Source organism: Colletotrichum lupini, chromosome 2 (assembly GCF_023278565.1).
Source record: "Colletotrichum lupini chromosome 2, complete sequence".
Taxonomy (NCBI): Eukaryota; Fungi; Ascomycota; class Sordariomycetes; order Glomerellales; family Glomerellaceae; genus Colletotrichum; species Colletotrichum lupini.
In genome coordinates, this window is record NC_064675.1 from 4,682,511 (window position 1) to 4,704,528 (window position 22,018).

A 22,018-nucleotide genomic window follows, 5' to 3' on the forward strand; every position below is an offset into this window, starting at 1 on the left:
CCTAGTGCCGACTGCTGGCTGATGTGGCCACCTCAGTCGTCAGGCTGCCACTGCCAGTGCCGCTACCACCAGGTGCCTGCTGCACACCTCACTTTCCATAGCCTGCTGCTTGCCTCAGGGCTGCGTGCTGTGTGCTGTGTGCCTGCTTGTCTGATGCCCGGCTGCTACTGCTGCTTTCTCTGTCAGGTCTCCTGTCTCCTGTCTCCTTTGCTGGTTGTGGCTGTTCCGTGTCCCGTACTCTCGAGCAAGTCCCCTCCCCCCTGGTCGGGCCCAATCAAAGAGGTGGCGATCAGACTTTTTGACTCTGAAGACTCGCTCGCGGCCCCATTTCCACCTTTCAGCCAAATCGAAGCATCAAGCGTCACCAACAGTCTCTTTTCCCGCATTCTCTACCAACGCCCGCCTCCGTCCATCTCGCCCGCATTATTCTGTCCCGGCCAGGCGCTTCCTTAGTCGTTTTTCTGTTCCTTTCATACTCGACGTGATCCGATATCCAATACGCAGCATTTTCCTCCCCGTCCGACACCCACGTCCAACGCCTTTCTCGCGCGCGCACCCCCCCGTGACTGACCTGGCCACTTTCTCTTAGGGGGGTCACCTCGAGCGACTGAGAATTAGTCTACCGGCCGTCTTCAATTCAATCCGTCTCTCCAACCCTCTTTCTCGCGGCCGACCTTTGGCCAGGATGGTGCTGGCCAGTTTTTCGACCTCTAGATAAATGATATGGATGCGCAGAATGCTGCCGGGTCCGACAAGTCGAAGCCCGTCGCTGCGGCGGAGAAGCGACCGGGCAATCACCAACCTGACGAGTCTCACGAGTCCAACAGCAAACCGACTAAAAACGTGGACGATTCCATCAAATCCCCGCCTCATCTATCCAAAGACGTCAAGCCTAGCGTAATCGTATCTCGCGCCCCTCCCGTAGCCGACGATGCTCCTGTCGACCGAGACTCTGATGCCGAGACCATCGTACTGCCTGGCAAGGATGGCCATTCGCCCTCCAAGGCGAGGAAGGTGAAGCACGAGGACCGCAGCGATGGAGAACCCCCGGTTCTCCCCGTTCCCCTGGTTCCCCGGAAAAATCGTGATGCGAGTGCCAGCAGAGATGGCGACAAGGAAAAGACGGCCAATCCTGCCCGTCTGTCCGAAACGGCTTCCTCTCTCGGCCTGAAGAAGAAGCGCCTTCATGATCAATCGGCCAGGAGCAAAGATGGTTCCAGCGGCCTCAGCTCGGCTCCTGCATCCCCTCCCCACCACAGGCGTCGATCTGGTGGGCACTCCGATTCCGATACGGGCGCTGACCGTAGGAAATCCCCCAAGCTGTCCCTGAAAGACCGGGCAAAGTCCATCGACAGAATTCCCCACAAACGCAAAGCTTCCAGGGCAGACTCGGATGATGAGGCGGAAAATCGAAAGGTCCGACGGCAACGAATCTCGGATCACAACACCATAGAAGCTCGAGCTCGCCTACCCAAGGAACCAAAGTCTTCGTCTTCGTCTAGGAGAGAACGCGACGGCCACTCAGGATCACGCACCAGATCCGTCTCTCCACACCACCCACGTGCCCACAGGCGGAGCGTCTCGACCCAACTTCCCGCAAACTCGTCTAATGGCCTGAGTTACAAGAAGAAACGTCTGCCTCCGCCGCTGCAATCTACAGACTATCACTCGGATGAATCCTCTGCCAGTGGTAGCCCTCATCCTCGGAGCTCCAAGCTGCGAAACCTCTCCACCCCCGCCACCGCCGAGTCAAATATGTCGCCGGCCAAGATTGCACCACACAAGAAACACCTCGACGCCCACGGCCAAACCTTCCTCGCTAGGGCATGTGCCCGAGGCGAGTACGACCTGGCCAAGCAAAGACTGGGAGAGCGACCCGAGGATCTCAATGTGGCCGACTATGCTGGCAACACGCCACTTCAGATTGCTGCGATTAACGGATACGAGGACATCGTCAAGCTCCTCATCGACGCGGGCTGCAATTTGGATTGTGTCAACTATGACAAAGACACACCATTGTTAGACGCTGTCGACAACGGTCACTTGGGAGTGGTCAAGCTGTTGCTGAATGCGGGGGTAAATCCGAGGAAAGCCAACCTGAGCGGAGAGGAACCCTTGGACCGAGTCAGCGACGATTTGGAGAATGCAGACGATTTCCGAGCCGCATTGAACGAAGCCAAGTCGCGACAAGGAGAACGCAGACGTACATCCGAAGATCACCACCCTACCGACCAATTCGACAGTAGATCATCTCATGGCCCAGACAGCCCTCGCCGGTCACCTGCACCATCTGCGTCCAACGCCAGCGGTCGGCGAGCCGGCACCGTCAGGGCAAACAAGACAAGCAATCATCTCTTGTACATGTCACTTGACGACAAGACGTTACGGCAAGCTGCAGGAAAGGGCGACGAAGAGACTGTTACGCGGATTTTGCAAGTCAAGGACGGTTGCGATGACTCAGAAGCCATGGTTGCTGCTGCTCGTGGAGGCCATGAAGTGGTGATTCAACTGCTCCTGGCTCTTGGTGGAGCGAACCCAGACCCTGCACCTGTTTCGAGCATGCCACCCGAATTCGCCACCCCAATGTTGGCGGCGATCGGCCAGGAAAATATTAAGGTCGTCAGACTACTCTTGGACCAGGGGAATTTTGATCCAACTCGCCGATTCAAAGGCGAGACCTATCACGAAATTGCCCGCCGTCGACAGGGAACGAACTGGAAAGACGAGGAGCACATGCTCAAGGAGTCTTACGATGCCTATAGAAAGTCACACCGCGACATTTCAAAGACAAAATCTCCTGGCAGACGCGAGCGTGAAAAAGAACGCGAAAAGGACCGCGACAGAGAGCAGGACCGCGAGACAAAGCGCCAAGGTCGGAATGAACTCAAGGATGAAGCGCGTGCGCACAAACGTAACCTCTCTAGCCCGTCCCGTGACCCGGAGAAAAGGAAGAAACTTTCTTCTGGACGAACCATCACAAGTCCAAAGGAGAAACGTAGGGCGGATTCATTTCACGAAGATCAGATCTCACCGAAGCGTGGTCCTGGCAGGCCGCGTAAAGAAGACCGAGTACCTACAATCGCTGTTTCAGACCGAGAGGCTTCACCCGCACTTTCGCAGAAGCAGGCTGCTAAAGCAGCGAAACGAGCCGAGTCCGACGTTGCCGCGATGTCCTCTGAAGGAGAGGCTGCTAAGCCGCGCCGTAAGCTCGTATCCAAGGGGGAGCTTCGTGGCGAGAGAGAAAAGAACCGACGAGCGAGCATGGTGTCCACCACATCATCATTGAAAGATCCCTCGAGCCCCCGCGACCCAACAAAACTTGACGATCATCCCGAGAAGCCAAAGGGCGAGCCGCTGTCGGAGAAGTACCACGATCGCACGAAAGCTCTCAAGAGGGACGAGTCTCGGGATCGGCTATCGGTGTCTGGCGATAATTCGTCCAAACGACATCGTTCTAGTGTCACGCCACCACACTCAAGCACGGGAGACAAGGATGAAGGCGAAGCACCCGTGAAGCGTAGGCGGCTTGATGTTGAGGGTAAGGAGCGACGACCAAAATCGACCGCTTCACCCGATGATCCTCACAGGGCACCTCGCGATGGCCCGCCTCGAACCAAGTCCAGCTTGAGAGACCACGACGACAGCGATCGGAGACCGACTAAGGCTAAGATAGATGTCGATGGCCACAGACGAGAATCCGGTAAATCGAGCAATAGTGATAAGTCTAGTATCCACGTTAAATCTGAGGATTTCGACATCGAGATGCCAGATGCGTCGGATGTAAAGGACACAGTGGAAGCGGAACCACGAATCAAGAAGGAGCGCGACGACGAGAAGCGGCGTCTCGAAGAGAAGGAGCGTAGGAGAGAAGAGAAGCGTCAAGAAGAACGAAAGCGCCGTGAAGCTGAGGCCGAAGAAACCCGCAAAAAAGAGGAGGCTCGTCAACGCGAACGCGAGGCTGAAGAGAAGAAGCGAGAGGCTGAGCAGAAGAAACGTGAAGTTGAGCAGAAACAGCGTGAGCGCGAGGCTGAGGAGAAACGCCTGAAGGAGGAGGAAGCAGCAAGACATCGTGAGGAGCAGGAACGCAAGCGCAAGGCCGAACTCGAAAAGAAACACCAGGAGGAAGAAGAACGGCAGCGGCGCGAGGCCGAAGAGAAGAAGCAACGCGAGCGTGAAGAAGAAGAACGAAGGCTCCGCGAGGAGGAGGAGAAGAAGCGACGTGAGGAGGAAGAAACGAAGAGGAAAGAGGAGGAAGCTCGCAAGCAGCGAGAAGAAAAGGAGAGACTCCGCAAGGAACGCATCGAGCGCGAAGCTGCCGAGGAAGCCAAGCGAGTTCGCGAAGAGGAGGAACGGCAAGAGCGTGAGCGCAAGGAGCGACTGGAACGCGAGGAGATGGAGCGCAAGCGAGCTGCTAAAGAGGCCGAGCAGCGCCGTATCCTCGAGGAGCAAGAACGCGTGCGCGTGGCGAAGCTGCCTCCTCTGTTGCGCTGGCTCGACGCTTGCCCGAACCCCAAGACTTCGGAATACGCCGCCAAATTCAAGCATATGCAAGGCGTGCGGTTCGACACTATTCAGCCGCAAGCAAATGGCACGGCAAACGGTAGAGAACAGTGGGTGCTAAACACCCATGTTGCGCTACTCCTCGGGGAGAAGGACCTCTCCTTGTCAAAATGTAAGTGCTCACAAGATCTTTCCGCGTTGCTCATTACTGACGGAAAATTAGATGCGGCTTGGGAACATGTTTCCGTGTCTGACCTCGCTAAAAAGGTTATCTGGAGACTCGAGTCGGATTGGTATGCCTTGCTTAAGGAGAACTTCTACGAACTCGGGACTGGCCTTTCAGATTATTACGGAGAGGGCGAGGATCCCTTCAAGATGAGCTTCCGCTCAAAGGAAAAACTCCGTGGCGAGGCCCGTGAGAAGTTCTTGAAGATGGACATGTTCTTCGTCAAGGTGCGTCTTAATCTTGTCCGGTGATGATAATGTGTGGTTGGGCTGACTCGGAATACAGGTGTCGGATTTGATGTCGATTGCTCAGGACGTTCCGCATCTTCGGGACCTCAAGATGAGCGTCGAGTATCGCGAACTACCAGACAATGAAGGCCAACTCTACGGATGGCAAGTCCCGCAGAAATGGAAACAGGACCCCGATGCTGATCGATTCTTGGGATTCGCGCCGAGGAACAAATATTATATCAACGGTGTCATGGTCGAGGAGCAGATGCCTGGTTTGTCTGCCACAAGCAGCACACCATTTCCCGAGAAGCGGGTTCCTCGAAAGGGATTGCAGCAGGTTTTCCCTGGCGACCCCGACTATGCCCGCGTGTGCAAAGAACAAGGGCTTGACTTCCTTTTGAATGGCACGAAAACGCCGACGATGCCCAACGGCGGACATTGGTCGCCACGGAGCCAGTCGAATGCAACAGAGGCAATGGTCGAGACCGTCAATGATACCCAGCCGGCAGCCTCCGCTACAGCGCCCGTGTTGCCCGAGCCGAGACTTGTTCCTAATGGCGTTAACGGCGTATCGGCGCCAAGCACCAACTGAGTTGAGTTGGATCACAAGTAGATCGAACGAACCAATATTTAATATATACATGTACACATTGCCACAGCAACCCCCGGATCTTTACGCACCGAGTGCCGATGGAACGTACCAAGGCACCGCTGTGCATCATCAGAGATAGACCCAGCTGCCTATCTGCCCTTCAGCTGGCCTTGCGATCCTTACGATAGGGGCAGTTGCTTGACTTCGAAATGGGGCTGGAGGATGCTAAAGACGTGTTACTCACGCCAATTTGTGGACAGCAACACCATGGTATTTACTCTTTAGGCCCTGTTGGGTGATAAGACACTATATCGACAAATGGAACTTTCATAGTTCATGAAGCGCAAGAGTCAGCTCTTGTGTGTGGTCAGTTGATGAACAACGGATCGGATGGCCATGATTAGATCTGGACGAGTGCCGAGAATCAAGAGCTTGGGAGCCTGGGAAGCATTACTAGTTGGGATGGGACACAGGGATAGGGAAGGTAGACGACGAAAATAACACATTCACAATGCTGTCAGTCCTGGTCATTGCTTCGTGCCTTTTTCAATATCTTCAAGAATTGTTGCGCATCATCAATCACCAAACCAAGTGCTGGCGTTTCTTACCTAAGATATTGAAGACTTTTGATTGAACGATTCAGGTTTCTGACATCACTGCGTTCAAAAAACCTGTGCAGCCAATGAAGGCGGTGCATTCCCATTATGCCCCGCTGAAATTTCATGTGCAGTACCTTAGCCTTTTCGCACAAGGTGCCAATGTCCCCGCCATTTTGCACCCCAAAATCCACCACCAGGTGCACAACCAGAATCACCAACTGCCAGAACCATCAACCCAAACCTGGGCAGCGAGACAGAAGTTGGACGACGACGAACGTTACTTTTTTGATACCCCCACAAACTCTGCGAGCCACGGCACACTTTCTATTCGCTTTCTCTTCTGCCCGCGGCTTGGACGTCGACGTCGCAATCGGAAAAGCTAGCCATCCATAAATCGAACCCCTCCATACAGCGCAGGAACGTCTCGAGTGACGAAACACCGCAATCATGGCGACCACAGTCGACAAGGTAATGTTTCTCGCGGAGACCTTCATAGCCGGCTAGATTGGAGTTTCCATCCTTTCTCCCTTATCTATTCGCGAGGACACCACCTTGACTAACACTTTTGTTCATGTAGATCAAAGATATCGAGGCCGAAGTACGTGTCCAACCCCTCCTTCCCCTCCACCTTCAAACCGAGGGCAAGCCTCGTCCCGCCCCCTTTCCCGTCGTCGACGATGTCGAGAAAACTCGAAGGCTGTCTCTGTCTATGACCTGAACGAGGGAACATGCGTTCGTGACGTTGGCGACAGACAGGCATCCGCCCCCGAGAAACCCAAATCTTCGATCCGACGACATCAGGAAAAAATCCCCCTCCACCCTCTACACAGATATATCAGACAAGAACACGACGCGCAAATCAGCAAGCTGACGGAATGGTTTCTCTCCCCTCAAATAGATGGCCAAGACCCAAAAGAACAAGGCCACGTCCTTTCATTTGGGTCAACTGAAAGCCAAGCTCGCCAAGCTCAAGCGTGAGCTCTTGACACCCTCGGGTGGTGGCGGCGGCGGCGGTGCCGGCTTCGACGTTGCGCGTACGGGTGTCGCGAGTATCGGCTTCATCGGCTTCCCGTCCGTGGGAAAGAGTACCTTGATGAGCAAGTTGACGGGCCAGCACTCCGAGGCCGCGGCGTACGAGTTCACGACATTGACGTCCGTTCCGGGTCAGGTCACTTACAATGGTACGTTTTGACAGATTTTGTGTGGTCCGGGACGGCGATACGGCAAGAGAAAAGGAACGAGGAAGTGAAGGGTCGAAAACGCTGACATTCTGTTGCGTTCCTCAGGTGCGCCGCTGCAAATCATTGATTTGCCGGGTATCATTGAAGGAGCCAAGGACGGCCGCGGTCGTGGTCGCCAGGTCATCGCCGTCGCAAAGACGTGCCATCTCATCTTCATCGTCCTGGACGTCAACAAGCCCCTGACGGACAAGCGTGTCATCGAGACGGAACTCGAAGGCTTCGGCATCCGCATCAACAAGTCGCCGCCAAACATCACCTTCAAGAAGAAGGAAAAGGGCGGCCTCAACATCACGAGCACCGTGCCCCTCACCCACATTGATCACGACGAGATCAAGGCCGTTATGAACGAGTACCGCATCAACTCGGCCGACATTGCCATTCGCTGCGACGCCACCGTTGACGACCTCATTGACGTCCTCGAGGCGAGGAGCAGAAACTACATCCCCGTCATCTACGTCCTCAACAAGATTGACGCCATCAGTATCGAGGAGCTCGACTTGCTCTACCGTATCCCGAACGCCGTGCCGATCAGTTCGGAGCAGGGCTGGAACATTGATGAGCTGATGGAGGCAATGTAAGGATTTTCTAACTTTGTCTTCCCCCTTGCCTTCATTTCCTCGTTAGCCGTCGGACCTTCGGCCGGTTCTCGCCTCCCGGAGCGACACGATCGTCGTCCACGACAAGGATGAACCCGCTACCCCTAAAATTGCACTCACGAGACCAGAGAAGCTAACGGTTTTGATTTTCTTTTCTTGGCGTATAGGTGGGATAAGCTCAAGCTGGTTCGCGTTTATACGAAGCCAAAGGGCAAACTGCCAGATTACTCTCAGCCCGTCGTGCTCCGCTCAAACAGGTGCACGGTCGAAGATTTCGTGAGTAGCCGGTCCTCCGCGTGACATTGCGTCTCGTCCCGAGCGAACCCGTGTCGTAGGGTGAACCTTCTTTTCTCTCCCCTGCGACAAAGGGGCGCGCGAAAGTTGGACGAACGGAAGCGCATATCGCTGCGGCTTGCTCTTGCTCGCTACGCTTAGCTAACCGGTTCGTGTTTCCGTCTAGTGTAACCAAATTCACAGGAGTATCCTCGAACAGTTCAAGACCGCCATTGTGTACGGCAAGTCCGTAAAGCATCAGCCTCAGCGCGTCGGTCTATCTCATGAGCTAGCCGACGAGGATATCGGTACGTTTTCATCTTGTGTCGGGGATTCCCCCCACCAATCCTTAGTTTCCCTGGTCGTCGTCGTCGTCGCCGTCGTCGTCATCATCATCATCTCAAAACCTTCATTTGCCCCCGCGAACTACTCTACAAGAGCCGGCGAGGAAAGGAAGCGTGCCTCAAGTCAAGTGAAGTTCGGTTAAGGAAAAGCAAAACAATGGCACTAACATCTCCAAACTACTCGCAGTCACAATCGTCAAGCGCTGACGAACGCGGCGACGAGCTAAAACTCGGCGGCGCATGGCGGCCGTTTGTCGTCATGCTTCTCCCCACGCCGCCTCAAAATGCCTTGCCTGGCCCAAGGAGAAACAAGCCCAGCCCAGCCCAGACCCAGACTTTCAGCCCGCCTTCGGGGTCCTCCTCGTCCGCAAACCCCCCATTTTGGCGAAGGGGACACAAAATTCAAGCCACTTGCCTCTTTCCTCCGCCATCCTCCCCCCCTCCACGCCCCCTTCCCTCCAAGTTACCTGCCGCGATCTTACTCGAGTCCCGATTCCATGGCATCGTGTGCAAACTCAAAAGAAAAGAAAAAGGAGAAGCACGCTACCCTACCTCCTTTCAAAAGCGAACATTGAAACGAAAGGAACCGGCCGACCCCTACTGCATCTTACGCGCGTAAGCTCTAAGCCAAGGCCGGGAAACACAATGGCACTGTTTGGTTGCGACTCTCTCTCCTTTTTCCAAAGGAACAAGGCTGAGCTGGGCGAGTAAAAGAGTGTGTGGGGTTTTTGCAGTCTTGGTACGCTACCTACTTTTCCTTACCGAGCATGGGATGTGGGAATGTGTGTTGGCCGCAAGCAGACATTTCGTGGCGGGTGGGGGGCGGGGGGGGGGGGGGGGGGGGGAGGGGGAGGTTAGAGATCCCCCCTTTGATGGGCGGCGTCGAGGCATCTTCCCTGCTCTCTATCTCGTTTTCTTGCCGCCGAGATTTCGATGGGAGACGGGAGCTGGGGAGGGATGGAAGGATGGATGGGAGGATGTGTGTTTGACGGGGATCAAGGGCGACGTTGGTTTCTGCAGTCCAGGCAAGCGTTTATACGGTATCACCATGCTGCTTTTTGCATTACAGAGGAGAGACGAAGATACAGAGATGAAAAGGAAGGGAGGGAAAAGGGGTGGTGGGAGTTCAGGCTTGCAACAAAAAAAAAAGTGATTTGTTCTCAATCAAAACGGCTTCTGGCAGTAGAGAGAAGAAAAAAAAACAATGTTCATCTTCATCTTTGATGCGTTCAGTTCGTTTTCCCCATCTCCACCTGGGGTATCCTTCAACTAGGAAACAAACATTGTACCATTGTATGCGATCATTGTAACGAATTTGGGTTGGATTGGGAACGGATGGACCGGTCCAGTTCGCGCGTTAGGGTCCAGACTCCACGGTACGGTAGTGAAGCCAAAAGCCCACACTACCTAGACACTTGACTGCCCATCCCGTCCATAACAGTTCGAGTGATCCGTGGTTCCCATCCTCGCCGCGAAGCCGTCGGGCACTAAAGGCTGGCTGCCGGGCGGCGCGTGCCTGACAGGACAAGCCCGCCGTGCCGCCTAAGGGGGAAAAAAAAAGAGAAGGGCTCTCTTGCCAGTCTCCAACCCGTGTGGATACGGAGGAGCGTGGCTTCTTTCTCGTTAGCCAGCCGTGCCAGCCTCGCGCTCGTGCGTGCGTGCACGGCACCGCCATCATCTTGCGCCGTGCGCTTTCGCGTGGCTGCCCTTCAAAATGTCGTCGTCGAAGGGGGCGAAAAGCGAGATTCTGGATGAAGTACGGATATAGATAGACTGTCGTTGGAAAGCTGCCCCCATCCCCGCCCCGTCCCTACCCCACACGCGCCACCATCTGAAGTTCACCCAGCAGCAGCAACTCAATGGGAGAATAAGTCACGGAGCCCAAATCGTGGGCGAACCTGCATAGCCGAGGGCCTCTTGTCCTGCGGCCGCAGATGCCTCCCAAGAGAAGCGTGGGTTGCATATTCTTCTTTCTGCAAGAAGGCTCAACGCATGTGTCCGTACCGGGCGTGTATCCCCTTGGCCAGCTTGCACTACTTTGCTCCGCGTGCGAATGGGAAAGGAAGAGGTGGTGGAAGAGAGACAGAGAAAGGAACTAGAGCAATGAGTAGCGTGGACGAGACCATGCAGCTTCCGCGCGCACACACCTCTACCAACATACACACACACACACACACATATCCGTAGACACACACACTTCGTCTTCTGCCTCACTCCTCCTACAGGGCATGGGGTGAAAGGCAGAGGAGGGGTGGGGGATGGCGGGCGGGTGTGTGGGTGAGCCAGACGGGGGACTCCCTGGATCGAGGGCAACGTCGGCGCTTAAAGCAGAGCTAAGACGACACCCTTTCTCTGCTCTCTGCAATGCTGCTCTTCATAACTCCGCCTTTTCTTCTGTCCTCTCATCCCGTTGCTGCTGACGCTTGTCTCGAGACGGACTCGGCACTACCTACTGGCGCGATGCACTTCACTGCAATTCCCCGACGAGAAACGTGCCCGGCGGAATGACAGCAGCCACGGACCTGGTTTTCCTCAGTAGAACGAAAATAAAAGAGGGGGGATGGAGGGCTTTACCACCAGTCAGATGCGAATCCTCCTCTTCCGCCTGCCTTTCACAGGGCTTGCTTTACCGCCCATGTCTCGCGGTCTCTTTTATCTCCCCTTCCTCTCGCAAGTCCCGATTTTTGTTTGCTACTGCTGGGCGGGACGTGCTAGTTGGTGGTGGGTCGGCCGCGGCCTTCGCAGCGAGCCGTGATCTCATCTCATCTTATCCTCGGAGGATGATGGGAGGAGCTTGGACGAGGGGTCCCGGGTCCGAGTCCGCGATATGCGAAGCAAGGAAAGGTCGATTGCGGAGTATGGTAGCAGTCGACATCCATCCAGCGATCTTGGCCCTTTCGTCTCGAGTTCGACTCGAGATTGCTTGCGAGCAGATGAGTGTATCCGTACCTTGCATCAGATACAGATGAGGCGAACGGCGGGCGATAGGACACAGACCACGGGAGAACGGCTGCAGGGAAGGGTAAATAGGCGCAGGGGCAACACAGACGGCGGCGGCGGCGGATGCTGCGCTGCAATGTTGCTCGTGCTGCCCAGGTCCCCTGCTCGCTCCAAGGCGACATGAGTCGACCAGCCCAGTCAGTTCCAGCGGGTTTTGGGGGAGGGCTCGGGAACAAGCAAGCTGCGCTCCACCCGAGCACTGACGCAGCTCTCATCTCCTAGACTCCTCCTAGATTGCTGCTCCAAAGGGCAGAGTTGGTGGAGGACGTCTCGTGCGTGCAGGCGTAGGTGGTACTTTCAAAAAGACCAAATGCAGCCTTGATCGGAGGTAGTCTACCAATGGACCAGACGCTGAAGCAGGCGTCGAGGAGGGCAATGACTAATTGGCATCTTGCCCATCATGTTCCTCGAGACATGAGAACGTGGATGCGGTCATCCGCTGTGTCAAATGAAAGTCCTCGTGTCTGGCTAAATTCCCAAAGCCCGAGCTTCTCATGGCTTGAAACAATGGCTTGGTTGTGAATTCCTGCTACTTCGACCAGGTAGAGCAGCTAAACGTGATTAGCCACGGCTGACAGCCACTGACGAGGCGAGTACCAGAGCCTGAGATTTTCCCTCGTATCCGAAAGCTTTTGAAATAAAGTTGATGGGCAGACTGCTCTCGTCGTCGTACTAGCATGGCTTCAATACCTAGTGATATCGTCAGCCTGGCTAAGACGCGTCAGTCATGAACTCATGGAAAACCCTTACACTACCTAGCGGCGGGAAGATGCCAAGGGAAAGATGGAGTAGATGGGTCTCCGAATCAGCCTTCTTTCCTGTTTAGTCTATTCCCCGGCCCGCCCATCATCATTATGCATGTTGATTGCCCAACGTTGTCGTGAAATGAGAGCCCATTCTCATGACTGATGCGAAGCTACGGTTAGAGCGATCAGATACTGCTTCGGGTGAGGGTTGAGTCGGGGATGCTGTGGTATCAATTCAGCCTGGCCTAGGATACCGTCGGCAGGGCCCGCTTCAAATTGAGAACGGCGCACGTTGCGGGCCACCGCGGGTGGATGCTGGTCGACCCTGGATCGCAACCTGGATCATGCCCCAATCATAGTTGTACCTTCCGGCCATACTCTCCTCTCCGTTGAGGTAGGTATTCACATTTGCGCGCCATTGCGTCGAGGCTTGGCCAGACCATCCGTTTAACGAAGCCTTTCGTAGATGGACCCACGGTTTAGCAAGTCTTTGTATCCGTACGTGACCATCTGACCAACTGAGAATCAGTCCGGGTCTCTCAGTGGCCTCGCTAGGACCGCCTCATGCGAAAGAAATCTTTTCCATCCAATGACCAGCCCGAAGCTGGTGACGAATCCGGAATTTATGTCCAATGGGAATACCGAAAACGATTTGAGCGCTGCTGTTGGTCAGCAATCCTTCTTCAACTCTGGTTCCCTAGACCGAAAAGGCGCTTGTGCTTGTCTTCTGACTGCCATATCAAGTCTTGTGACGACTGCAAAGGTGGTCATGGAGCTGGAGCTACCCAGAGATCAATGGAGTTCAATGCCTCACAAGAGTGGACCGGATATGGGCGAGTATCCCCTGTTCTTGACCCATTGGTTGTAAAATGAATGTAAAGGTCCGGCCTATGATGAGCTAGCCAGATCTATCCAAACTGTATCGACTCAAATCTCCAACCGCATGACCGCGGCAGCTCAATTGAATGGGAGATGGGCCACAAGATGGACGGCATGGACCGGCGATCTAACCGAGTACAACAAGCTATGATTAATAGAGAGAGCATTGCGTTCAGCGTTGGAAGAAGGGGAGGCGCCCATCGCGATTGCCTGGCCGTCCAACGAGGGGCGTTGGCTGTTGAGCGACGCTCCACGATGAGTGTGACGGTGGTGGATGCCAATTCCATAAATGTTGGATTGCGTCGCGAGGAGTCCTTGTATCTTCTACGGAAAGCTGTCGGGAACGGCTTTGGCGATGTCGTGGCGGGTGCGTCAGAGTGGTTCGGGTAGTTCTTAGTTCAACATCGGGCAGCAGCAAGGCTTGACAGACTGCCATTGACGTCGCATATCAAACTTGAAATTAGAGATCAAAGCGTTCAGCAGACCTTGGCCTGTTTGACGTCGGAATTCTGGTGGGATTTGAGTGTTCGCAAATGGATTTTGGCGGGAGGTGGTTTGAAGTAATCAGACCAGACTGAAGAGGCCCCTGTGGTAGAATGCATTGATCGCCATAAACTGCCGCAGACGTTTATGCTGGCAACGCCCGGTTGACTTGATTTGAACAGACCGAGGCTGACAAAATGGCACGCTATTTTGATACTTGCTGACAAGGGCCTGAGGGTTGCTCGAAAGGCGATAGCAGTCCGCGAGTGAACGACAGGATATCCGCAACAGGTTCTACGCCTATCAAACCACACCCCCTCCCTAGACGGTCAATGGCCTTGTATCCGTACTTTGAACGGCTCAGAGAAGGGTGGGACGTCGGGGTTGCCCCCCTCCCCTGACAATGCCAGACAGGGATGGGTCAGGTCGCCGGCGGGCCATTTCTCGTAGCATCAGTCGATCGCTTGACAGCTTTGACGGACCAGAGACAACCAAGCAGGCTTGTTACTTGTACGGCGTGGTAGGGTCGGGGCGATGTATCCGCGAGGCGTTTGCGAGTTGGGGGACTAGATTTGGAGAAGGGCGAGAGCAGGAGGGGAAAGGCAAGTTTCGCGGTTGGCGTGCGGCGTGCCGAGTTAGGCGCAAATTGAATCGGTGAGAGAGAATACCATCTATACAGCTCTGAGCTAATAGGCCGTGGTGGGAACAAGGTGCGATAGGAGGTCAATGTGGCACGGAAGGCGCCTGTTGGTAAAGTATTCGCGCATCGCAGGCTCTTGGACTCGTATCCATGGAGGAATGGCGAATCGAGGTTATAACGAAGTGTCGGTCAGGAATCAGGATGGGTATCCGTAGCGGGAGTGTCAGATGATGAGGCCGTCGAGTGGATGTGTTTCTGGCAGGTCGTTCACATTGTATTCGTCCATCGTCCAAAGGTAGCTTGGTGGGAGCGGCTGGAGACGTGGAGGCAGGCGGCCGAGCGGTCGAATGAAAGTGTAAGGTGCCGAGGGACTAAGGCAGCGGGAAGGTAAGAAAGTTGGAGCCCCGATCCAGTCAGGGTCTTTGAAGTGCAAATGAGACTGCTACTGGCTCGCTGTAAATGCCCCTGCGACGATGTCTGAGTAAGGTATTCATACGGAGGACGGAGTAGAAGATGCTTGTTGACAAAATGGGAAGAGTGTACTTGGTGAAGCAGGAGAAAGAGAGCCAGGCGAGCATCCATGAAATTGAAGGCATGGAGCTTCATGAGTCGCAATGAAGGAGCGTTGGGCAGCGATGGCCCTATGAGAAGCAACAGCAGCAAAAGACGACCCCTCATAAGCTGGCCGGGGTATCATGGAAATGGAAGGCAAGAACGGGACGGGACCTTGGTGGTTTACCACTTGCTACTTCCTTTTTTTTTCCTTTGCTCTCCGCTCAGGGCAGGCAGGTCCCCCGGTCACCAAGTGTTTCTGTCCATCTCTTGCCCTCCACTGTTTGAGCTTTGAAGCTCGTTCATTCGGGGAAGGTACGGACCATGGCGGTAAAAGGTGGGCCCGTATGCTTGAAGTGGGTCCGCCGTGAGGTTAAGAAGGTCAAGGTCTTCCTGCCACCCTGGAGCAGTGGAGGAGGTTGTCTCTTGACGGGATGCAGCTTGAGATGGGAAGGAAGCAAGGATTGCAGAGCTCACAGTGCACATGTTGCTCCTGCTCTCTCTTGAGTGAGAGTCTCCTTCCCCCTGCTCAGATATCCCTGCCCCGTGCGTCCTTAGGGCTTGTGGTGGAGCAGGGAACGGACGGGTGAGCCAGTCAACGCTTGCCCGCCGGTCCACTGCCCAAGATGGGACGACGTTGTTTCCTTCCTTTCCTTTTGGCGTCCGTATCCGTCCAAGTCGTTTCCTTCCATGCCGCCCGTTCATCTCAGGTCGACTCCAAAAGACGGGCAGGTCTGAATCATCCGCGTGCTGAGGCAGGCACGGCAGACACCTTATCCAAGACCACTTCTCCGAGAAACATGGCACTGGTATGGAACCGAAGCGAGGAATGCAAGTACCGTTACATGTCAGATACCTCAATGTTCCATTCCAGACTTCAACCACGTAAGGTACCTTGACAGGCTTTAGGTAAGCTGTCTTCAGTTGACAATAGAACCGTCAGGAAATGCGTTACTGCCCAGCCTTCGGCAGCTACCTCTGCAAGCTTTCCTTAGCTTCCATACCCTTTTCACCCTGGGGAACAGCTAGATACTAAGAAATAGAAACGGCGGCTTCATCTACGAATGCCAGACTAACACCCTTTCTCATTTACTTCTCCATGTCTCGTTTTTTGCCTCGTCTCGTCTTGTTCTACTTACTCACTTGTCATATTGGGATGATCCCTCCATCCGCCATCGCTCACACTACTCCGTAGGGATACCTCAACGTTCCGCCTTGTCCTGGCAATATCCCCACGCAAGCCGCCGCACCGTTCATCTATATCCCCCTCTTCTCAATCTAACCCCTTGTCGGGGCAACACTCGCCAGTACCTACCGGTACTTCGTACCCATCGCGGAAGCAGAGGGAAGGGCAGAAGAGAGGAGAGGAACCGACCGTCACACCATGTATGAATACCTACCTTACTACGGCGAGCGAGCAAGGCAACGAACCCGCTCTTCTCGCCTAGGCCCCGTCTCCTACTAACCCGATCTTGCTCTCAGTCTCTCCTTTCACGCAACTATAGCTCGTCAAGGGTGCAAATGCTCCGTCCGTCTTTGGATCAAGACCTCTCGTCGTCTCTTTTCCGGCCACTACCTACACAGTACTCCAGTGAGCATGTTACCTAGTGCGTGTGTGTGTGTGTGCGTGTCGTGTGGGTGGTAATCTCAGCGCAAAGCAGGTCCTGATGTCAGCTAATTGGCGCGCGATTCTTCCGTTTCTCGACCCCGACTCGGCTTTTCCTGATTATTGAGCACCCAAGCAACCGTTTTCTGTAACATCTCGTTTTCCACCTTTCCTTTTTTTTCTTCCCATCCGTCGGCTCCAGGCTCGTTGTCGTCTGCCATTGTATTCCTTGGGTGTTACAAATTCGGCTTTTCCTACAGAATCTCCCCAATCCGCACCTTTGGGCCATCCATCCCATCTGCTGTCATCATCTAGCATGAGGCCGACAGACTCAGCTCCACAACCCAGGGGCCAAGGATATGGCTAATCTCGATTCTCAAGAGGCCAGAAGCAGCCGCAAGCCGCAAGAGAGGGCAGCATATTTCGCCCCGAGTGGCTAGTAGCCGTTCGCCTACCAGCCAGCGTTGGGGGGATAATAAGACATCAGCAAAGTCGAGGCGAGCCGCGAGGCCAGGTCTAGACAAGGCGCTATAGGACGAGACGAGACGAGACGAGACGGAAGCAAATCAGCATCCCAACTAGTGTCTGTGTGTGGCTTGTCCCATTCCCGTCGACAGCGTTTTCCATATGGTCCGTCGTTTCTTCCCATGCGGCAACGGAGACAAACTGAGCCAGTGGCTTCTTCTAGCTCCTCCTCAATACTCTAGCCGTGGCGGTTGTCAGTGGTCTAGACATGAATTCTAGGCCGACTATGATGTCTTCATTGATGAAAACACTCACACCATCGCAAAAGATACGCAACCTCGTCAACGTCAACAATCATCCCCCATTTGCCTGGAACTCAGTTTTACGGCATTTGCCTTGTCCCCGTTTTTCTCTCTTTGACTCTCTCATTCAATCCCGCCGGTTGCGAGGGATCTCTTTACTGCCCTCGCGGAACCATTCTCCATTCTACTCTGTCTCATTCCCTGCCAATATCATGATGCTTCATGCATAAGACGGTGCTGTACTCGAGTCCTGACGTCGCACCTTTGCGGCTTTACCATTCTCTTAGGCCTATCACAACCACTCTCGTTGCCGGGCGCTTTCTTCTGACGGGCAAGTTGCATTTGCATTCTCATTGTCTTGATCAACACATCGCTCATCAACCAGACTTTCACCTGGCCGACGTTGCGCGTGTCTACTCTTTTCCTCCATCGCCTCTCAACGTCTACCTAATGACCACGCGGTTGCGGTACGTAGAGAACTTCATCTTATCCTTCGTAAGGCCTGGTTTACTGCCACACACCCCGAGGGGCCGAGTCGAGACCCCGGCTCTACTGAGATTCAATCATACCCACCACACCCCCAGGAGAAGACGAGACACACACCCCAGACCCTTGCCGGTAGTGTACTTACATGGGCATGGGAAGCATCCGCCGTCGCTTTGCCTGCAGAGCTTCTACATATGTACACTGCGGCCCACCGCCGCCCACACAACCTTCATCCTTCCGTGCGCCTGATACCTAGTATTACTATCTAGACAAGCCCGCCTACCCCAACCTCGACCTGCTAGCTTTGTCCTTCAAGCATTGCCTTGTGCGTCGCGGCGTCTGATTCTTGCAGCATACCGCTGTCTGATTCACCCCTTCTGAGTGGCCCGATCCGACTTTCCAGTCCTGTCAGGCTCGTTCGCCATCACCCTCAACTGGTCGACCGAATAGACAGACAAGCCTTCTCCCCAGGAACAGCACTCTTTCAATAGTCAATCATCCCTCGAACATCCCTCTTTCCTCCCATCCTTAGTTTATCGTTGCGAGGCGTGTCTTCGCCAGCACCCGACCAACTCGCCAAAGACCGGCACAACAACTTGAGCCCGGTTAATCCAGGTAGTTTCAACCCGTAATACGGTCAGGAAACCCTCTAGAACAGACTCTGGGTACTCGCTGGGGGTTCTTGATACGGCAGAGAACCAACTTGGCGGTTGCCGCGACAGGAAAGGGTTGTTGGTGTTGCACCCGCATTCTGAGCACGACCTCAAACTCCAACTCCAGAACCCGCACACCAGACCGGCACTTCTCGTTTAAGGAACCCACGGAGAGACATACGGCTAGCTGGCCCTCCAACTCATAGACGACGTTGCCCCCGACACCTCTCTGCAGCCTGCAACGCACTTGCATCGAGTCACCCTGAGAGGCCCAGGGCTTCTTGACCTACAAAGCAGACCGCCTGCACAGCGCGCTTTCAGGAACCAATTGGCCACCTCTGCCATGCATGGTGTCTTCCTTTTTTGAAGCCAAACCCACCAACATCTGTCGGGACCAGCAATCCCCACCCTTGGCCTGAGTGTCATCCCATCAGTCAAGGCGAAGCCTTCGGCGGAACCCCTCCTCGCAATCACCAACCTGGAACCTGGACTTTACGACAACAGGCCAGCCAGACAGTCTCGTTTTAAGTACTGCCAAATTGGATTTTGGGGATCGAATACGCATCTTACAGTTATATAAGCAATGAACAACTCCATCGTGGGGACTGCCACCATGGACCAGGACAACCACCTCACCCAGGACGAAGATACCCATATGGGCCACAATCACACAACCTTCGGCGCCGAGAGCTGGGGAGATATGAGTCCATACGGCCATCAGAACAGCATGTCGGATTTCGGAGGCTTCACGTTCATGCCATCAGTCACCCATGGATTACCGTCTGAGTCAATCGGCAGAATGCCTCCTCCGCCAGCTCCTGTGCAGCCGATGCAGACTCATCAACAACAGTCTCATGCCCAGCTACCGATGCTCATGATCCCGTCTCAGCCAACGTGGCCCAGCATGTTGACCAACCCTAACAGCTATTCGGCACCTCCCTTGGGAATGGCACCCGTCGTTGCCCCAGCCCCTTCAAGGCCTACACGGCTGACAAACGGCCCGCAGCCGCAACAGCGAAGGGTCTTGACCGACGACGACCGGAAGAAAATGTGTCAGTATGCTGCTGAGCATCCCAACGTGAAGCAGACGGATATCGGCGCCATGTTTGGCGTTGAACGAAGGTGGGTTCAAGCATGTGCATGAAGAGTGCGTTGAAGTTCTAACCTTGACATCCCAGCACCGTATCCAAGGTTCTACGCAACAAAGAGAAGTACCTGAACCCGGAGGCGGACAGAAGTCAATCTCCCGCTGGCAGGCGTCACACCAAGGGAAAGTTTCCTGACATCGATCGGGCCGTTGCGGCATGGGTCAGGAGACAGCAACACGCCGGATTAACACCTAGCGACGATGAGATTCTCGATCAAGCAAAGCACTTTTCTCGTACCACCAACGGCGGACCTGAGGCCAGCCAGATGAAGTCCATCAACACCACTTGGTTGGAGAGGTTCAAGCAGAGGAACATTCTGGTATCAGGGAAGCTCTTGCGAAGAGCATCGGAAACGAACATCACAGACCACGCGAAACTATCTGGCTCTCCCTCTCTTGGAGCATCCGGCATCTCACCGGCATCGCCAACAGGACACCCATCTCCACTTTCGGCCGACAGAAGTGATGAGGACGCTGTTCACGGTCTCGGTTTTGTCGGATATGGTGATAGCGGCGCCTACAAACACACCAACTCGCAAAGCACTACGTCTCTCAACAGCGCGTTAACCGATGCGGGAAACTCGTCCTTCTCGGGAAGTGCGATGAGTCCCACCGCCACATTTACATTCTCCCCTGACCCCAACGCCGGCCAGTTCCTCCCCAACGATACGTCACGCCAACTGCATGGAGGGGCTGCTTCAAACTTTCAGAGACCAAGAAGCCAAACCTTTCCCACTCTCGATCTGGAGTACATGAACCAGGCCGCATCAACCGAGCCCATGACTCCCAAGTATCACCCGGCGTCTACGGCGCCTTCTTCTGCTTTGGAATCGCCGGTTCACGAAATGGCAGCACCCCACTTTGGCCTAGATACCGCCATTACTTCATCGCCGCATCTGCACCACAGCAGCAGCAACAGTAGCATGGCTGGTCGATCAGCCACGACTCCAGCCGGGTCATCTCCGACATCACCGACACAAGAGGATGCTCGAAAAGCTGCGGACACATTGCTGAGTTACATCCAAAGCACCAATGGGGGAGCCTTGTTGGACCAAACGGAGTATGTGGTGATGGTCAGGTTGACGGAGAAATTGCGCCTACAACAGCATCAGCTTGCGAAATCCGGGGTACCTCAATCCCTAGGCATTTTGGACCGGATACCTGAAGGAGACACCGAGATGGCACCGCAACACGTTCACTCAATGTCGCTAGGGGTTAAGTCCGAGCCCGTCGTAACTCAATGAACACCCGGCCTGATGCTTCGGCAAATCACTTTGCAAAGCAAAATCATATCAGCTCGCGTATAATCTCCTTTTTCGGCAAGAATATTATTCGTCATTCTTCAAGGCGTTTGTTTGTTTGTTTGCTTTGATTCTGGACTGGATTGGGAAACAGGCCATCCCGCGCATGGCATGCGTGGGCATCTACAACAGGACGACGACCTTCATTTTGGTCTCACCAATCTCTAGACCCGACGAGAGTTCTGCAAAGAGCACATCCCCCTCGCCGGGACCGGATTTCCGATTTTTGGGAAAACTAAAGCCCACTTCACAATGGCGATACCTATCATGGGGAATATGACACCCCAGGAATACACGGTCAATGTCTCACGACAGCCCCGAGGCTTTTCTCGATTGGATCTTGAGGCTTCAGACTTCGCGACAATAATCTCGGGCGCCTGTGTCTTCCCACCACCGGTCCACAGTCTCACGACAGTTGGAAATATGGGCAAGTAATTATAACTTATCAATACAGGACCGGGGTGGACACTGGCCAGAGACAACGGCGCGGAGACATTTTCTCTATTACCTTGAAACAACAGCATCACTATTATCCATCCCATTCGAAACTTCAGTCGAGACATCCATATACCCCATTCTTATCGACGCTCACGCTCCCCTCGAGGGAAGACCATTCCGCTCACGCGAAACACCGCAAAATTCTCCATGCGCCACATCGATTCAAGCCTGGTTTTCGATAGTCATCTTTTTCTTACTCTCTCTCTTTTTCTGGTCCATATCTGTCTCTCTCCATAGTTTCCCCGAGCACGAAATTCGCAACCATTTCACCATTTTGATACTGTATTATCCTAGCCTTCTCTTATACACTCTCTGCATCTGTGAGGCGACAAGGATAGGAAGCAAGGAGAGGATTCCGGTTGGTTGGGAGGTGGCCGGTCAGCCAGGCACGGTATCTACAAGGGGCGGGTGTCACGGAAAGGGGCAAAGGCTTTTTGAGCCGGGCACGGGTTATCATAATTGTTCAACGGGCTAGGAACGAAGAAAGGCGAGAGGTCGAGAAGGCACACACAAGACAGAGGGATGCTCAAGGAACGTTAAGGGGAAAAGGCACGATGCGACACGTACGCAAAGACTCATCATCTAGCCCCAGCCAAAGAGTCTGCGTGGGGAAAAAAAAACGAAAAAAAGGGTGGCCCCTTTTGCATTTGATTTCCTAG

The 22,018-nt window shown here is 54.4% G+C and overlaps 5 protein-coding genes across 5 annotated transcripts; 4 read left to right on the forward strand and 1 right to left on the reverse strand.

Annotated features, from left to right (window-relative positions):
* Positions 1-723: 723 nt before the first annotated feature.
* On the forward strand, positions 724-7,018 carry CLUP02_03729 (uncharacterized protein; the record flags this gene model as incomplete). Its single annotated transcript, XM_049282746.1, has 12 exons — positions 724-4,672; positions 4,724-4,953; positions 5,012-5,524; positions 5,616-5,653; positions 5,713-5,818; positions 5,882-5,897; positions 5,953-6,004; positions 6,070-6,139; positions 6,228-6,504; positions 6,608-6,615; positions 6,725-6,846; positions 6,904-7,018. The coding sequence occupies 12 exons, from the start codon at positions 724-726 to the stop codon at positions 7,016-7,018; spliced, it is 5,496 nt and encodes a 1,831-aa protein (XP_049139889.1).
* Positions 7,019-7,045: 27 nt separating this feature from the next.
* Positions 7,046-9,312, forward strand: CLUP02_03730 (TGS domain-containing protein; the record flags this gene model as incomplete). Its single annotated transcript, XM_049282747.1, has 8 exons — positions 7,046-7,328; positions 7,434-7,962; positions 8,113-8,260; positions 8,320-8,364; positions 8,445-8,729; positions 8,789-9,106; positions 9,167-9,216; positions 9,288-9,312. The coding sequence occupies 8 exons, from the start codon at positions 7,046-7,048 to the stop codon at positions 9,310-9,312; spliced, it is 1,683 nt and encodes a 560-aa protein (XP_049139890.1).
* A 646-nt stretch (positions 9,313-9,958) lies between these two features.
* CLUP02_03731 (uncharacterized protein) lies at positions 9,959-15,387 on the reverse strand (the record flags this gene model as incomplete). The annotated part of the gene is made up of 24 exons (XM_049282748.1): positions 9,959-10,143; positions 10,202-10,308; positions 10,416-10,696; positions 10,799-10,934; positions 11,023-11,169; positions 11,232-11,338; positions 11,402-11,800; positions 11,826-11,991; positions 12,016-12,152; positions 12,199-12,273; positions 12,352-12,414; positions 12,508-12,569; positions 12,639-12,776; positions 12,824-12,857; positions 12,942-13,006; positions 13,036-13,102; positions 13,162-13,235; positions 13,288-13,618; positions 13,712-13,735; positions 13,797-14,003; positions 14,060-14,152; positions 14,218-14,482; positions 14,621-14,990; positions 15,225-15,387. The coding sequence occupies 24 exons, from the start codon at positions 15,385-15,387 to the stop codon at positions 9,959-9,961; spliced, it is 3,696 nt and encodes a 1,231-aa protein (XP_049139891.1).
* Positions 15,388-15,527: 140 nt separating this feature from the next.
* On the forward strand, positions 15,528-18,210 carry CLUP02_03732 (uncharacterized protein; the record flags this gene model as incomplete). The annotated part of the gene is made up of 13 exons (XM_049282749.1): positions 15,528-15,791; positions 16,097-16,152; positions 16,210-16,287; positions 16,384-16,492; positions 16,576-16,655; positions 16,710-16,740; positions 16,823-16,939; positions 17,090-17,229; positions 17,301-17,370; positions 17,506-17,741; positions 17,802-17,999; positions 18,063-18,085; positions 18,143-18,210. The coding sequence occupies 13 exons, from the start codon at positions 15,528-15,530 to the stop codon at positions 18,208-18,210; spliced, it is 1,470 nt and encodes a 489-aa protein (XP_049139892.1).
* An 816-nt stretch (positions 18,211-19,026) lies between these two features.
* CLUP02_03733 (centromere binding protein B) lies at positions 19,027-21,834 on the forward strand (the record flags this gene model as incomplete). Its single annotated transcript, XM_049282750.1, has 6 exons — positions 19,027-19,535; positions 19,592-20,753; positions 20,857-20,976; positions 21,030-21,275; positions 21,338-21,540; positions 21,597-21,834. 6 exons carry the CDS (start codon positions 19,027-19,029, stop codon positions 21,832-21,834), a joined length of 2,478 nt encoding a protein of 825 aa, XP_049139893.1.
* Between the last annotated feature and the right edge of the window lie 184 nt (positions 21,835-22,018).